Source organism: Tyto alba, unplaced genomic scaffold (genome assembly GCF_018691265.1).
Source record: "Tyto alba isolate M040663 unplaced genomic scaffold, T.alba_DEE_v4.0 Super-Scaffold_2, whole genome shotgun sequence".
Taxonomy (NCBI): domain Eukaryota; kingdom Metazoa; phylum Chordata; class Aves; order Strigiformes; family Tytonidae; genus Tyto; species Tyto alba.
In genome coordinates, this window is record NW_024881282.1 from 85,798,631 (window position 1) to 85,815,958 (window position 17,328).

The 17,328-nt window shown below is 44.6% G+C and overlaps 1 protein-coding gene across 4 annotated transcripts in view; it reads right to left on the reverse strand.

The window, feature by feature from the left end:
* Positions 1-2,918: 2,918 nt before the first annotated feature.
* The window catches only part of GATA3 (GATA binding protein 3), a 30,734-nt gene continuing 16,324 nt past the window's right edge, over positions 2,919-17,328 (reverse strand). For 3 of the 4 annotated variants that reach the window (XM_042792824.1, XM_042792826.1, XM_042792825.1), the window contains exons 4-6: positions 16,234-16,379; positions 10,588-10,713; positions 2,919-4,370 (exon numbers count right to left, since the gene is read on the reverse strand). In XM_042792824.1, coding sequence (XP_042648758.1) covers positions 4,086-4,370; positions 10,588-10,713; positions 16,234-16,379 — 557 coding nt within the window. In that variant the 3' untranslated portion in view covers positions 2,919-4,085. The remainder of the gene's footprint in view (positions 4,371-10,587; positions 10,714-16,233; positions 16,380-17,328) is intronic. The other variant, XM_042792827.1, reaches the window with a different exon arrangement.

Here is a 17,328-nt window from a genome sequence, read left to right on the forward strand (position 1 = left end):
TTGAGCTTTGTGATCTTAAAAATATCCCTTCAGTATTGTGTGTGCATCTATGTGCACACACATGTACTGACACAGGACCAATGCAGCTGAAAAGTTAAGGCAGATAAATCAAGGTGATGATACTTAAAGCAATACTTAAGAGATTTTGATTCAAGTCTTGTTGCATTACTCATTAGGAGTCTTTGCACTCATGTCAGTGGACTTTTGCCTGGATCATGAGTAAAATGTGGTTACCACAGTCACATCAACACAGCAGCTACTACTCACTCAAACTCCCAGAAGGCATTTTGCCTGCAAAAAGACCACAAGATTTGACCCCGCTAATGACTTCCATGGTGTTTTCTGCACAATATAGATTATCGAAGTAGAGCCATGACTCAGAGGGCTTTCGTGCTCCAATCTACCTATCATCAGCTCTTCCCTGCAGTTTCAGAAATTAAGAAAGGCAGTCACCATTTACAAGACACTTGCCCAAGAACAACAGTTCTCAGCCTTTTCTGTAAACCAGATTTTTCTCATGTGTTAAAGGGAAGGAAAGAAACAACAAAACAAAACAAAACAAAAAACAAAAAACAAAAAACAAACAAAAAAAAAAAACACAAACAAGCAAACACAAAACAAACCACAACAAAACCAAACAAACAAAAGACTTCAAGACATTAAAATCCTGGTACATTTGCTCTGAGAGAAAAAAATAAAAGAAGAAAACATAACTGAGAAGCTGGTAGGTCTGACTCTTAGACCATAACTGAGAGATCCTATTCATCCTGCTTCTGACATCAGAATATAAGATAATTGATGTAAGAACTCTTTACACAAACTGTATATGTTTCCTAGAGTATATGCAGACAGAGTGTCTCCATTTGTGTCCTTTTCAGGATGCTCATTCTCTGAGCTGGCCCCAATCCTGCTTCATCTCACTCAATGCCCCTAAGACCTATGAAAAAACATCAGAAGGAAACCACAAGAAGAAGGTGTTTCCAGTTTTTAGAAAAAAAAGTTAGAGCAGGAAACTCAGGAGCCAGTTCTCTCTAAAGCAAATGGAAAGATAAAACCACAGTAATAGACAAGTACAAAATTCTGTCGTGCAAATCCTTCTCTAATTTTCACCATTGCTGAGGTCCTGGGATCAATATTTTAGTCCAACTGCAATCTGCTCATGAGCAAAAGGAGGAAAAGGTTGTAGCATCATGAATTAAAAAATAATAATCTCTCAAGCTTAATATCAACAAAGATGCTTATTTCCTTTGATTTATCAGACCAATTGAAAATAGCTTTATAGTTCACAGATGATTAATTAGGAGCCAACAATATCTCCATTTGCATCTCAGTAATTCTTCACTCTGTTTTATTTAGACATTTAGTCTTTATGCTTAAAATATTCATTGAGAAAGCAGAAAGGTGATTAACAAAATATTTTAAATGTGTGCCGTTTGTTTTGATGTTTTTTACACATTTCTTGTCAACAGAGAAAAAAGGAAAGAATATACAACACTACAAAACGATTACTGACTGTTCCGCTTACATCTGCTAAATCCTCCTTTGTGGCAGACATAATTTAACTAGGTTCATTTTGAAACAGGGAAGAAAAAGCCCAAATAAAGGTCAGTCCTCTTCCCCTCCTCCTCCATTCCCAAATCAAATGACTATTTGACCTCTATATAATCATCATGAAAGTTTCAAAGTGGTCTTTCTTCTATGAAACACCCTTACTCATGTAAACCATCCTGCAGAAGATCAGACCATGCCACCGTTACCCTCTCCAGTTATCACCCAAGAGAAAGCGGGTTCAAAATGGCATCTGACAGATATGGTGACATTTTTCCATCCACCTGGCACTGAAAGGCAAGAGTACACATATGTCTGAGTGAATGAACTCAGTTATTTCATTCCACATCAAAAAAAAAAAAAAAATCTTTGCAGGTCACATCTGCTGAGTTTTTTTGTGTTTGGGGGTTGTTTTTTTTTGTTTGGGGTTTTTTAAGCATTTTCTCACAGCCTTGGCAACCTCTGTCTTATCACAACATGCTTAAATCTCCAACAAATGGAGTGGGGTGATAAGAAGTTTAACCCTTCGTCTGGAAAGTAAATGCCCAACTCTTATGATAGTATAAAGAAGATGGAAGGGTAAATACTGAAGACTAAAAGGAGAACTGATTCCTGAGGATTAAACCATCAGAAATCAAAGTTTCAGAGCCAAACTTTGCTTTTAACAGTAATATTAATACAAATGGCATTATTTCAAAGAAAATTATTGCAGGAAGGGGCTGGCTGATGGTCTTTGAATTTGGGGCAATTGTCCTCTGTCATCAAATCCAGCCTTTTGTAACAGGTTCTACCCATTCCTCCAAACACAGGGACAGGGTCTGGTCCATCCTGATTTCCCATCCAGACCTCAGCTGTAAGCCATTAAATTATACCCCTGAGTACCCAACAGGGAAGAGCAGAAAGTGCTTTTCCAGCTCCTGCCCAAAGTCTTTCACAGTACTGACCAAAAAGCAGCCTGGATCATAGGAACCCTGTCATACCTTTGCACTTATCCCAGTCCCAAATTGTCCTCAACATGGGTTTGCCACTGTGGTGGCCATGGTTGACTGAGACCAAAAGGGACCTGTGCCATGTGGGAGCCCAACATCAGGTGGGGACATTCGAGGGTCAGAGAGCACACACCAGACAATGGGGTTAAATTAACATGCAGTCCATCTTTTCCTGAGGGTTTTTTTTTTTTTTTTCTGTGGGGTTTTTTTGTCAAGCCACTGCAAAGACTGCTTTGTCTGTCAGCATGAGTGCACAGACACAAATTCCCGCACCCGTGGTAACTATGTAATAAATACCATCAAAACAAATTTTTAAAAAATAAATTAATAAAGAAAGAAACATATTCCCCTTCCCACCCCCAAGCACAAAACACTTTTAAGTCAACAGAATTTAATCTAGTTTATTCTCAAAAAAAAAAAAAAAAAAAGGAGGAAAAAATATGAAAACAAAACAAAAAAAGCAGGTCTTATCACTAGCAGTAAATAAATTTGTACAACCATTCAGTCTGTATAATAGGATGAAATAAATCTACATCTTTCTTATTTTGGTGCTTTGAATTATACATACAAACAACAATTACAGGAACTTGTTCACAATGCGTATAGACCTGGAGAATGGCTATCTGAAAACCCCTTGTTGGCAATGTCCGCATGTTAACACTGATTGCCTGACACCATTGGTACTTCCTATGTAAAAGGCCCATGGCCCAAAATGAATGATCTCCCTACAGGTTTTATTTATTTAGTTAGTTAGTTATTTAGTTAGTTAATGCATCATCAAAACCGTTCTAGCCAGCCCCCTCCCCCTCCCCGGAAACAAAAATGAAACTGAAAAAAAAAAAAAAAACAAAACAACAAAAAAAATTAAAATAAAATAAAAGGAGAAGACATGACTGGCAGTTGGTCCATTTGTTCGTAAGACCGCGTTTCCTCTTGGTCTGCATTGTTTGTTTTTCTGGTTTTTAAATTGTCCTCCCGTCCTCTTTTTTTTTTCTTTTCCTTTAAAAAAAAATCTCTCAGAGTCCTTCATGCCTTTTTCTTTACAGCTCCCCAGATGCAATAAAGTCTTCCTCAAATGTACAGTATTTCTTACAATATAAGTTATATGCAATGTTCAGCATTTTTTATTTTATTTTATTTTATTTTTTTCACAGCACTAGAGATCCTGTCCAATAGGGAATGCAAGTTCTGAATGGCTTATTCACAAATGGTATCCAGATTCAGTGGGTAAGAATACATAGACGCCATAGTGAGTTCCTTTAAAAAGTGGCAAACATCACTTTTTTAAAACTTTTTTTTTTACTTTTTTCTCTTTTTTTTTCTTTTTTTTTCCTTTTTTGTACTTTTTGTAGTTTTTTTCTGGGTTTTTTTATTTTTTTCTCTCTTACGCCTTCAAATAACATTTTTATTTATTTTTTTTTTTATTCTTTTTTTCCCCCTCCCATTTGATTCGGGACGCCAGACCCATAACCACACGCCTGCAAAAATGCAAGTATATAAAGTAAATCTCATTTTGAGACCGTAAGCATTCAGCAGGGGAGTCTCTCTCTAACCCATGGCGGTGACCATACTGGAAGGATGGTGAGGTCCGAAGGAGAGGCTGGATGGAGGATGCATCGGTGTCGGTGTAGTCAGCATGTGGCTGGAGTGACTGAAAGGTGAAATGTGGCTGATGGAGGACATGTGTCTGGAGAGGGCGGCGGGGTTAAAGGAGCTGCTCTTGGGAAAGTCTTCAAGGTTGTCATGGACCTTTTTGCACTTTTTGGATTTGCTAGACATTTTTCGGTTTCTGGTCTGAATTCCTTCTTTCTTCATAGTCAGGGGTCTGTTAATCTAAACAAAAATCAATTATTTTTTTTGTGCTTCCATCCCTTCTCCCCAGATCACCATGGGATTTGTGCAACCCATGCCTGGACAGTCCCAGGCAAGTGCCCAGGACCACCTGAGCAGTCAGCACCTCCCCTCCTCCCCTTGCACACCCCATGTACCACAGCTACACAAACTCTATCCCCCCCTCCCAAAATTCAGATCCCATCAGGAAATCCCAAGTTCCATTGAAATTTCTGAAGGCAGGGTGACAAAAAAAATTGCTGGCAGAGCCTCACAGGAGCAAAGCATACCCAAATAACTCACAGTGGCTGAAAAATATCAGCTACCTGCACATTAGGTATTTGTACTGTGTTTAGGAACGAAAACAATCATTATCACCTTGAAATATTCCCCACAGACTCTGTCTCACTCCAAGGCTTCCTGACTGATCTAAAACCATTATCAGCAAGAGCTGCTGGGATTTCAGTGCTATGAGGGGTCTCAAACTTTCACAGTGGCATTAGGGAGCGGGGCAAACTCTTCAAAAAAGCAGCAGGTATTTGCCTTTTTTTTTTCTTCTTTGGAAAGATTTTGTTCTGACCATCCTTTCAGGTTTACTTTAGCCAATTTGATTTTATTTCTAAAGCCTTCCAGGGTTTTGGGGAAGGCCTGAAAAAGGTATCTGTGATGCCCAGCAGAGTATTTTTCTACTTGCATGCAGACGCATCTGTAGGAAACCTAATCATTAAATTCTCCTGCATGAATATACACAGCAGCAATAACCATCTGTACACCCATCGGGGCTAGGAAATGGTAACAAAAGGTCTGTTGGACCTCCTGTAAAAAGCTCCAGTTGCTGCATTACAACATGCACTAGCACAGGTGCCGTGACAGCCCCAAAGACCACACTTGAGAAGGGAATTATCTGTAAACATCCTTAAAAACCTGAACTTGTGAGCCTACATGGGGAATTACACACGTCTTACACTGGCTTCTCACAGAATTTCACCCATAGAAGAAGACAGGAGAGCCTAGCAAACCCCCCAGGGCTGAACACCACTTTTCATAATAAATGTAAGCACATGTCAGTGCTGATGGATATTCTGCAAAAGGGAGAAAATGAGGAAAAAAATGGATCTGCTCTCCACTGGCAACTACTGTTTCAACCTCGGTGAAGGACAATGAAAAGAGGCTCCTGCATGAGTCCTGATCAGATCTTCATCCATAAAATCTTAAACCAGTACAAGGGACAAAGCACTCCTTCTTCTCGATCACAGCAAAGTTTCACTTTTTGATTATCAACCACTGCTTGGTGCTTTCCCTGCATCATGGGTATCATTCATGGATTTCTCTCCCTGAGAAGGAAGGGATACAGTAGTTCCCTGTTACATGTGGGGATGGAGGCATGGGGAGAGGAAGGACAAGGCTCATCTGCTCCAGTTTAAGCATCCCAAAGTTTGTCAAAATTAGTGACCCCAGACTCTCCATACTGGCAGTGATGGGAAACTTCACCTCATCCTAAAAATGGGGGAATAAAAGGCTGATTCCTCTACCTCTGTATAAAGGGAATGGGAGGGACAAGCCCTGCTTGCTAAATGCTGGAAGGAGGAATCTGCCCATGCACAGCCCAACAGCAGCCCTGGGGCAGCAAGAAGCAAAAACCTCAAGTGTCATGGGCTTTAAACACAATGTTACCCACCTCTCCGGTTTCCTGTCCTCACTGAGGGAACAGGGATACACATACAAGGAAGGCCCTTTGCTCCAGCTGGATAGCTGGGATGGGAAATCTTTGCCTGTGCTGTTTTAAGTCAGGCAGCAGGGACATGCTGCCCAAGTTCAAAGCCAGGAGGCAGCCCCAAGTGAGCCCCATCAGGCAGCAACACTAGAGGAGACTTGGAAGTCCTGATCCCCAATGAGTCCAGCTCACATCTGGGGAGGCACACACGAGCCCCAGCCTCCCTCACTCCTAATGAGAATTTTGCATCATGACACCAAGCCTCAGGGGCAGCCAGAACTGATTTCCAGGTGAAGCAGCAAAGGTGCAAGCTCAGGATCTGGTGGTGGCAAAGCAACAACAGCTTGGTGCTGGGAATGGGACTTTTACAGCAAGGACAGGGTCCTGACCCTGTGTATCATGGTGTCATGTCCTACAGGACAGTAACTGCTTCCTCAAAGCAACGTCTCTTGTATTTCTCTCAAACACTAAGAACAGATTGGCCCAGGCCATGTTTTGATGTGAAACTTAAGGATGGGGATACCAGTTCAGCTCTGGATGGTGACAAAGCCATGTCCAGCCCCACAACTGAGGTCAGAGATACCATCCAAGCTGTTAGCTGGACACATCATCTCAGTGTACGTGGTCTCACCTTCCTGGCAGGTACCTGGCCCAAGTGCTAAACAGATGAGGACTTGGATAAATGTCAGGAGGATTGAGACCAGCACAGTCACAGCAGCAGGCTGGGAAATTTTTTCCAGGGACTTCAAAGGCCAGTCACAGCAGAGTTCAAGTGGTCCCCAAAACATCAAATACATGGACCTATCTCTGGTTTTGGGATAGAGAAATGAGAGACCTAGAGGGAAGACCTTCTCAATGAAAATTCGTTGTGATAAAAATGACAAACATATGCTAAAGTAAAATTAAACCAGCCCAATGCATGTGTATGAAATTCATTAATTTCAGATGGACTCAATTAATTATGGGCAGGAATTATGCTCTTTGTTTTATACATGCAAAATACCGACTGTGCTGCTCTTGGGATGCATAGCCCTGATTTAGGATGTTGTGAAAGGCCTTTTCTGAGGACTTTTACCAAAAACAATGGCAACTCACTCATTTCTATGGGCACAGGCTAGTCTGCTGTGCATCTCCAGCAAGTTACACTTCCACCCATCCCTGAAGTGAGTGAAGGCTCATCCCACTTCTGAGAAGGACTAAAATAACAAGGATGAGAACCTCACATTCAACAGACCAAATCCAGGGGATAGCCTTAAACATTATAGGTCTGATCTTGCTCTGACTGAAGACAATGGGATTTTGCCATTGACCTCAATAAGGTCCTGTCACTGAAGCGGATTTATCCTTCAGACATAGTCATTACAATGTTGGGTTAATCTTCCAGGCTGGCTGTATCTTAGAAAGCACTCTGGGATGCCACAGGATGAAAGGCGCCGTATCAATGTGAAATATTAGTCATTGTTAATACTGGTGTTAATGGAGCCAGCTCTTGTTGAAGTCAGTGGGAGAAATGCCAGCAGCTTCACGAAATGCACCCCAAGACTATTATGATTATTGCTTATATCCTACTGACAAATGGGTTTGCTTAAGCTGTGGGAGTCAACAGTAAAACAAACTGATATAGCCCCATGAAAAAAATAACCCCATGAAAAAAATAGCTTTTTCACTGCAGTTGTTCCTGGTGTGGACCTTAAAACTGGGTAAATTTCATCCTCAGAGCAATCCATTAAAATACTCTAATGACCTGAATATCCAAGAAAAATTTGTTAAACTAAAAAAAAAAAAAAAAAAAAGAAAGAAAAGACAAAATGGGGGGAGGGGGTAAAAAAGCAGTCAGGAATTTTTTACAACTTAGCCTGAAACATGTGAAGGCATCTTCCAAGCAGATGAAGACCTTCCACTGGCATTGACACAACATCTGTGCAGAAACACTTGGCTGCTTGGGAGGGACGTGCTACTATGAGCCTCTCTATTTCTGACACCTCTCCTGATGTAGAACCAATGCCGGCAAGATACGCAAAGGGGGCAGGACCACACCCTACACAAACAAGACTTGCACCTCAACGGACCAGAGCAATATGCACCAGCCAAGAAACCTTGTCCACATGCAACCACTAAACTTCCTTCCTGCCTTGAGTTAATGAAAGGATGGCACTGGTGCCATTCACCAGGCAGTTAGCACAGCTCCCTTAGGTCCTGCCTCCCCGCAGCCAAAAAGAGAAGGCATCTCCATCAAACTACCCCCGCCTTATCACCGGTCACAGAAAACTCACTCTCAGCTTCTGAAGCACAATGTGGCCTTCAGTCACAGCCACTAAAGCCATCTGGGCTGCAGAATAATACTCCAATGCTCTGCCATCATGGACCTTTAAAGCTGAGGGTTGTGTGTGCAAGGATGATCAGCTGCAGTATTGCCTGTTTCTTACCTCAGCAAATAAGCATCATATTAAAAAAGTAAAAATAAAAGGATCTACCCTCTCATAGCCGAGTTTTAGTATCCTTGCCTAGTTATGTTGCTGCACACAGTAACTCAGTCCTCTGGGGGTTTCATTTAAACAGGTCCCATTAATGGAGTTGCTCACAAGGCAAGATACTACTTGACTTTGGTAAGTAGCTGTGCTGAGCTTTTAAGCAGCTGTCGGTGGTTTTAATGAGTTTGAAAATGGTTCCAATGCGCTCAAGGCCTGCCCCATGTCACAAATTTCACAGCTGGATTGGAGTTTCCCTAAACAGCGGATGTAGGGGTCAATTCAGGCTGACTAGGTTCACAACGTTAGCGTGAAAAAGAAAAGGATTTGCTCTTGCAGGCACATTTCTGGAGAACCCAGGCACCATTCTAGACACCTTAGGGGGGATTCCTCCAGGAAGATGCCTACAATGCAGGTGAACACGTCCTGCCACCTTTTGTAGTCATGGAAAGAAACTACACCATCTTCAAGGATACGAGTTATCGAAACACAGGCATCTCCATCAGGTCCAACCAATGCCACCTGAGAAAAGCCTATTTTCTTCAAAGGGTTTTGCTGGGGTACACGGAGAGCAGCTCAGGTATATGTCTCCCTATAGATCTCTCAATTTATGTGATTTAAGTCCTACCAGTGGTGGCTACAAAGCCAGTTTGAAAACATAGCACAGGCTCCTCCAGTGAAGCTGGCTGACCTTGCTCCCTTCTTGCCATGGAAATAGCAAGCAGAATATTTTCTTGTGATATTCTGAGAGCTTTCACTCCAGGTCCAACCCCTCTGTTTACAGTGATCACACTGAGAGTTTGATGACAAGCTTTGCTTGCTACATAGGACTCAAAACGTGATGAGACTCCTGCCCACTAAAGGGTAAACACATTTTCCTTTTTTCCAACACAGATGCCTCTCACAGAACAGGTGAAAAATTAGCCTGGTTAGGGTTTTTTCCTACTTAATCCAAACTTGTTTACTCATCCCAAGAAACCAAAGAGCTTGAAATAACAAATGGAAGGGACTGAGACACCACAAGGGTTGGGTGCCCCATGAAACCCGATCCATCTTTGATGTGTTTGTGTGGGTGGACATGAGGGCAAAACATAGACCGAGATTTCTAAGTCAAACATAAAACAAATGACCACTAGGAAAAAAAAAAAAAAAAAAAAAAAAAAAAAAAAAAGAAAAGAAAAAGAAAAAAAAGTGATATCAAAGCAGAGAAATTGAAAGTCTTTTCCTTCTTCTGACATAATAATTATTCTAATGCCACATGTGGAATGAGAGAACAGGAGTAGCCTTAAGACTCCTTTATTAGCAGTATTATTCAGTAGAAGACTTTTCAGATTCCTTTAGCTCTTTCCCTGGGGCACATATCCCTGGTTCCTGCAAGCTGGCTTTGCATGGAGATATTAGATTAAATCTGCCAGCCATTTCATTTCATTTCTCCTTCCTTTCCATGACAGACACTTTAAAATTCACATCACAGGTTGAGCAGATTCTGCAACCCGCTAACTAAATCGAGTCCTTTTTGGTTTAGGAATTGCTTGCGTCAACCGGGGCAAACGCAAGACCTAAATAAATCATCTTTGGGGACGGGTGGAGGAACAGGACAAAGGCAGCCACAAACCCAAGAAAGATCTAAATAGTTGCTGGCACATTTTGCTTTTTTTCCAGAGTTTGTATTTGCTGGAGGAACCAAGATACACATAGAAGGGGTATCGGCTTGCAGGACGGCGTGTTGTCTTTTCCAACACACTGAGCCCAATCAGCAGCGGATAATGTCTCTCTGTGTTGATCTACCCCTCCTTTCTTGGCTCAGGCATGGGAAAGCTCTAACATTACCCATGGACAGCCCGGTTTTATACCTCCCCAAGTCGGATCAGCTACGTTTGAGGCGATGCCGACTCATCGCTCCAACCCCCAAGGTCCCCAAAGGGATAAAGGAGGTCTCAGCACTACCCGAGACTTGAAACCCTTAAGTCAAGGAAGAGTTTGGACCGTCGAGCACCAAAACTGAGGCCCCGTTATCAAGTGTTACAGTCACACTTACATTGTGCAGCTTGTAGTAGAGCCCGCAGGCGTTACAGACAGGATCGCCGTTGGCATTTCTCCTCCACAGGGTGGTAGTGGTGGTCTGACAGTTTGCGCAGGACGTGCCTGCCCTCCTGGCTGCAGACTGCAGGGAGGAGGGGGAGAGACAGGGGAAGAGAAGGAGAGGGAGAGAGAAGCACCCTCGTTAAAAAAATAAAATAAAATAAAACATGCAATCAGCAAAATTTCTGAGAGAGAATTCATCAACACTGCAAGACTGACACACATCGGCGGAGGCCTCCAGAAACTGGCTTGTGAGAACAAATAATCATTCTGAAAAAAATCCCTGAGGTACTTTAATCCCAAATTATATATGAACTGAATCAGGTGCCAAAGGGCATCCTAAAAGTGAGTCCTAAACCTCTGATAGAACTCATCAAAATTAGCAGCACTGGCACAGCCCATTCCAGAGGGGAAAACACTATTTAAATGCCAACATGTCTTTCCATCTTAATTCTCTCAGACCCCCCAGGGGTCTAATTCTGCAGTCAGGGCCTGAACCAACAATTGCCGGAGTCAACGGCATGAGTCACGCCGGCTGCAGCGAGCGCCGGGTGAGACCCGCGCTGAGCTTGGTGGGCAGCTGCTCGCCGGATCCGACCGCAAGCACAGCCCGGTCCCGTAAATTCAGCTCAGCTTCAAAGGATACAGGCTCCAGATCGGAAATAACACTGTGGCAAAGAGCGAGAATCCCAACTTTTTAATTACACCCTTTTGCAGCCTAACCCTTCATGTTTATTTAAGGATTGGTAACGAGCCTGAAAGAAGAATTTACCATTTCATAAAGGCGGAACAAGAAAAAAAAGTCTACGTGTCAAGGTGTATACAGAAGCTTTTTTTGTTAGCTGTGATAATGATTTGGCAAAACCAAATTTAGCAAAGTCGCTCTTCTTTCACATGCATGAATTCATCCTTATGATTTAAAAACTGTAACTTTAACAAACAAATTGTTCTTCTGCCACTGAAGGAGGAAAAGGAGTTTGTAGACTTCTATGTGAATGTGTGTGCATGTTTGCGTGTGTGCAAGTGCCTACAGCTCCTAAAAAAAGACCTTTAGATCCCCGTTCTATCTCTTCTCCATCAATATGACACAGTCCCAGAGCTCTGATTTCATCCTGATGCGTTGCTTTCAATGGGACTGCTCATGTGCTTAAAGTTAAAACATGTGCTTAAGCGATTTGCCAGATCATAGCAATGCTTGGCACCTTGCAGAACTGAGCCTTTAATGCTCTCTTTTGTGCTCTTACTGTTTCAAATTTACCCCTCACCCCACACAGTCGCACACTGTAGCACATTCAACATTTAAAAAAAAAAAAAAAAATACCGCATCTTTGGATACCGTACAACAAACCCAAAATGCAAACATGGACACTGGCACAGCGCTAGCATTAATACCAACTCTTGTTAGGTCATGTTTCAATTTTAATCATAATTGAATGTGGCGTAGGTGGAGAGAGGACGGGTTGGTTTTGTTTTAGATAGAGTAGGATTATTTTTTTTTTCTTTTAATTAGGCAAAAAGAACTATCTAAAAAATAAATAATACAATGCCCATGACCATTAGAAAACATCACAGAGAGCCTGATCTGACAACAAGGGGCTCTCACCGGCTGCCCACAGAGACAGTTCCATTTTGCCTGACAGTAAACCGCGCTAAAACGAGCTGATCTCAAGCCCGATGAGGCCTCTTCGCTGACTTCTCCGTGCTGATGACAAGCAGGAGTTAGGAACGGCACACGAGCCTTTGGTTGCAAAAAACCCAGCGCCAGCAGGAGAAGCTGAAGCATCCCACCACAAGCGGCAGAGCCCCCAGCAGAGATACGCACACACGCCCCGGTCCTGTCCTCCTCCAGACCATGCCACGGCCCCAAAATTTGGTTCCCACCAAAATCGCCTGGTTAATACACGTGCTTGAAATACAGCACGGACACAACAGCTTGCAGAGCCGGGCTCTCACTGAGACCCAGGGGACAAGTCTGCAAGTCTCTGCCCCGCCGGCTCCCTCCAGCCTGCACGGGTGGCTCAGAGGCTGGATTGAGGCTCTCAGTGGCAGCTTTGCCCTTATCAGACCCAAAAATCAAGCCTAAGGAAATTTCTAAAAACCAGTGATATTTGACTCAGCCCACACAGGGGAAACATCCTCTTTGAAGATATTTGGGGTTTCTACACGGCGCTTGCCATAATTTCTCTTACAGCAAGTGTGTTTAAAAGATACGCCTGGTCACCACCTTGCTACCTTCAAACAAACTCTGACATTAAATAAATGAGTAAATCACAACATCCACTGTCTTCTCTAAAACCTTTTCCCTCTGCCGTGTTTCCCCTATAAAAATTCAGCATTGTTAGATGAATATTTTAAACTCTGTGCTCTTTTGGTCCCAGACTACACCTTTTATGCTGTATCAGTTTATACTGGAGACACCGGCAGTGGGGAGGAAACAATGAATAATAATGCTATTGTAAAAGCTCCCAGCAATGGCATCCACCGACGCTAAGCACCGACCTGAGCCTAGCCATGTAAGTAATGGGATGACTAATAGGGTGCCCCATATCATCTGTAGGACCAGATCCCATGGCCCAGTTGCACGTGAGCGAGGGCATAACTTCAGAAGCGCCGACAGTGATGAGAAGGTGGAATTGAAGATGGTGCAGGAAGAACCAAGCACTGATAAAGATGCTTAATTAAGGGGCATTTTCATTGTCTTGATTTACACGGGGTACCCAAAAAGCTGCAAGCATCAGCTTCCTAAAATAAGACTGCACATGCACGGGCCTTCTGAGAAATTGGCTATAATCCTCCCAAAATCAGCACGGCTGGACACGGAAACGGAGAGCTCTGCACCCGCATGGGCAGGGAAAGAAAATCCAAAGGAAGGTTTTCACTCAGCAACAGCAGTGATAGGGTTGCTGCTGGTTTCAGTGGGGACAGGAACGGTCTCCAAGAGGGCTATAGACCTTTTAAGCAGAACAGTGGTGTGGTACAACCCGCCTGTTCCTGATGCCCCTGCCAACATGTCCAGATCTTCCACCTTTCCCCCAAAGCAGATCTGCTTGAGCCCCCTCGACCGGCGAGGCTCCATCCGTCTCCCCTAAAGGAAGCCCTTACAGAGACGCCCATTGAGTTTAATAAAGCTTGGGCTGGGTTTTCAGCATCTAAGGATTTATTTGCCTTCTCTCTCCAACCCGTCAGAGTCCTTTCATTAGTTCCAGCACGCCTGGGATCAGAGTCTACAAAACCAGCCCAAGGTCACGCAGGAAATTTGTGGCAAAGGAAGAGGAGCATGCATTGGATCCCCACCCTGAGCCTCCATACCCACGCTGCCTTCCCCAGCCCGCTCACCTTCGCAAGTCAGGAAAAATCAAGTCAAGCCACAGACACACACGTATCTACATCTATGCACACAAAATGCAAACACGGGCCCAGCTTTGGTGCCTTCTGACTTTTTTTTTTGGAGGTTAGCAAGGGAAATAAATACAGATGCAAACAGCATTGCAAATGTTTGTTGTTTTTTTTTTTTTTTTTCTCCAGGCAGTGCTGGAGAAAAAAAAAAAAAAATAAAAAAAATCAGAAGTTCTTATTTAGAAAAGGCCGCATTCAAAGAACAGGAACTTTTTGTAACTTTAACTAAAATGTCCAAGATAAAAGTGATTATGCAAGACAAGATCTTTCTTTACTTTCTTTCTTTCTCTTATTTTTTTTTCCCCCAAGAATGACCTTTCACAATGTATTTATTTATATAGTTCATTTTACATGTGCTGGGCCGAGGGTGACTCGGGACATTCTTTCGTGGTTCCATCAGACACTTTTTGAAAGCTCTCCCCCCTTTCCAGCCGCTTTCCTATTCTGCCTCCCCCTCCACTTGTTTGGATACGCTCAAGCTCCTGTGTGTTTGGGCTGGGGAAACAGAGCTGTTGTTTAGGAGTTATCTCCAGGGCTCAGATATCCGGCAGCTTTTTCCTAGGAAGTTAACTTTACACATAAAGAGAGAACGAGGAGAAAAAAAAAAAAAAAATAAGAAAGAAAACGAGGTGTGTGTGTGTGTTTAAGACAGGAGGACTGGGGGCGAGGAGAAGAAGAGAACAGGAGAGCTGCCCAAAAAAGTTAAAATCCCAGCCTGTACTTCCCTCCCTAGAAAGCTTTTCCTTTTTTCTAACAAGGCTGTGAAAGATGAGGAAGACCGACGTTTTCCTCTACGGAAAAAGCCTGTGTAGGAAGGCACGGAGAGGTTTCACCCACGGGAAGTTTGGGGGTAGAGGAGCAAACCCGCATCTTCCCCAAAACCCGCACAGCCGACGCCGCTGCCCCTCGCAGTGTAACCCCCTCCTGGGCCACATCCTGCAAACGCTCCCCGGCGCCTGTGGGAATAAAGCCAGGCCGGTTTTTGGGGCATCTTGCAGGTGAGGAAGCTGAATTCATGACTAAGACTTGCTGGACCGAGGCCGTGGACACCTTCACGGGGAACACGGGGCCAACGAGCCCCCCCTCTCCTGCCTGCGGGACCCGGCCACGCCGGCTACAACCCTCACGCAACCGGCCAGACCCATCCACCAGCTCAGAAACTCCACGGAGAGGCAAGAGCCACTTTTCCTCCGCATTTTGCGCAGCCCCCGGGAGCCCATCCACATCTCTAATCCTAACGAAACCAAACGTGCCTCGATCCAAAACATTCAATAACTTCCCAAGCAAGGAATATATTTTTTTTCCGCCGCTTGATATACTTTTCCCTTGTGGTTTGCCTGCATTTATTAGCCATGCCCACAGCTTCCAGATCTTTTTGTGGCTTCCAGGGAAATTCATAAATAGATCACTGGGGATGCTGTAACATATTGCCTGTACATAGTACAGTCGTGAGGCTTGCAACTATTATTTCAACTATTTACCCGTGCATTTTGTCTTCCTCCAACTTCTGTGGCCCTGGGCACACGCTCGGCTTTGCACACTCACCAGGTTTTGCCATCCCCTACCTTTTGTCCTTGCTCACACCAACTCAGAGGGGAATGACACAGTTTGAGACCCATGTAGCTCAGGTACAAATGACCACAACGGGCTGAAGGGGCACCAGGTCCATCAGCCAAGCGCTCTGTAGGACCAAGGTCTGGCTGATGCTCCAGTGGCACCCAGTACCCACCTTGGGTCCCTCAAGCCATGACACTGCCAGTCAAGGGGGATGGAAACACACTTGGGAAGGGGAGGACAGCAGTGTGGAGAGCCCAGGAGAAATCCCGCTCTCCTGATAATCTCTTTAGTCACTAGGAAATTATTACTCTGCCCTTAGCCCCTGGACAGAGCTAATGTCCTTGGGTCACCTCCCAGAAGCGCTGTGCAGAGGCATCGGCCTCATTGCAACCTGGGAGAAAACTCCGTTCTGGTTTTCAAGAAGCCCTGGATCTTCATTTTTTAACCTGTTTTGCAGTTTGCAAGAAGTTCAGACAACTGAGGCCCACAGTGTCTGGGAGGATCTCTCCAAACATCTCCCCCCACACACCAGCCCTTTGTGGGACCAGTTTTTGGAGTTGACTGAGCTTCCCTGTCCATCGTAAGCTACAGACAAGAAGCAAAAGTTGCAGAAGGAGGAAAAGAAAGAATAAAAAAGAAGGAGACTCACCAGCCTTCTCTTGGGTTTGATCAGGGGCCGGTTCTGCCCGTTCATTTTGTGATAGAGTCCACAGGCGTTACACAAATAGTGCCCGGTGCCGTCTCTTCTCCACAGAGGGGTTGAGGTAGCCCCACAATTTACACACTCCCTGCCTTCTGGAAACAAGAGAGCACATAGTTCACTTAGGGAAAGCAGAGGTAAAAGGGACTGAGGAAAGTGTGTTCCCCCCCCCCCCAAAAAAAAAAAAAACACAACCCCTCAAGAGACCCAGTCATGCCAGACACTGCCAGTCCTCTCCAAGCTCAGGATGTCCAAGCAAGAGTCCAAGGCCATGGCTGAGCAACATCCCTGGCACAGGCTGGGGAGGGTTGGGGGCGCCTGATCCTGTCCCCCCTGCCCAGTACCACGCCGCAGACAGCATCAGGCCTCTGTCACAGCAGCAGGGAAGAAGGATGGTGATAATGACAACCTGAACCCCATGGTGGCTTGAGGGACTCCCTGAAGAAGCTCTCACCCCTCCTGCAGGTCCCTCCTTTGCGACGGGGGGGCTGGCAATTCCCCCTCACCTCTGGATTAAAGGGTTCTACAGCCCTCCAGACCCTGTGCTGCCATATGGACCAGAAAAACCTTGGCAAGTTCTACAAGGAGCCTCCAACCCTCCCCCTCCAAGATGGATTGATACCAAATTTAAGTCCACATCCCCCTTTCTGATGTGTACGAGGACCCCAGGGTCACTCCTTGAGCACTGCCCCAGCTCCTGGGGGGGGGGGGGGGGGGGCCTGAGCTCAGGGGAGGCTCCTACTTTGGCCTCAGGTCCCACCACATCAAGGACCCCCAAAATAACCACAGATCAACAGCCAAAACCCCACCCCGGCCCCAGCCAATACACAACCACTCTTCCGATATCCACTATCGATTAATTTGTAATTAAGCTTCCAACACCCAATTTACGGAAACCCCTCCATCTTCCCCATCGTGTCTGCAACCTGATGGTCCAACCCTGGTGTTTAGGATCCCAAATCACCCCAAGCCTGCCTGAGCCCTTTTCCTCCTTCTTCTTCTCCTTTTTGGCACCTCTCTATCCTCTCCCCAGCTATCGGGTGG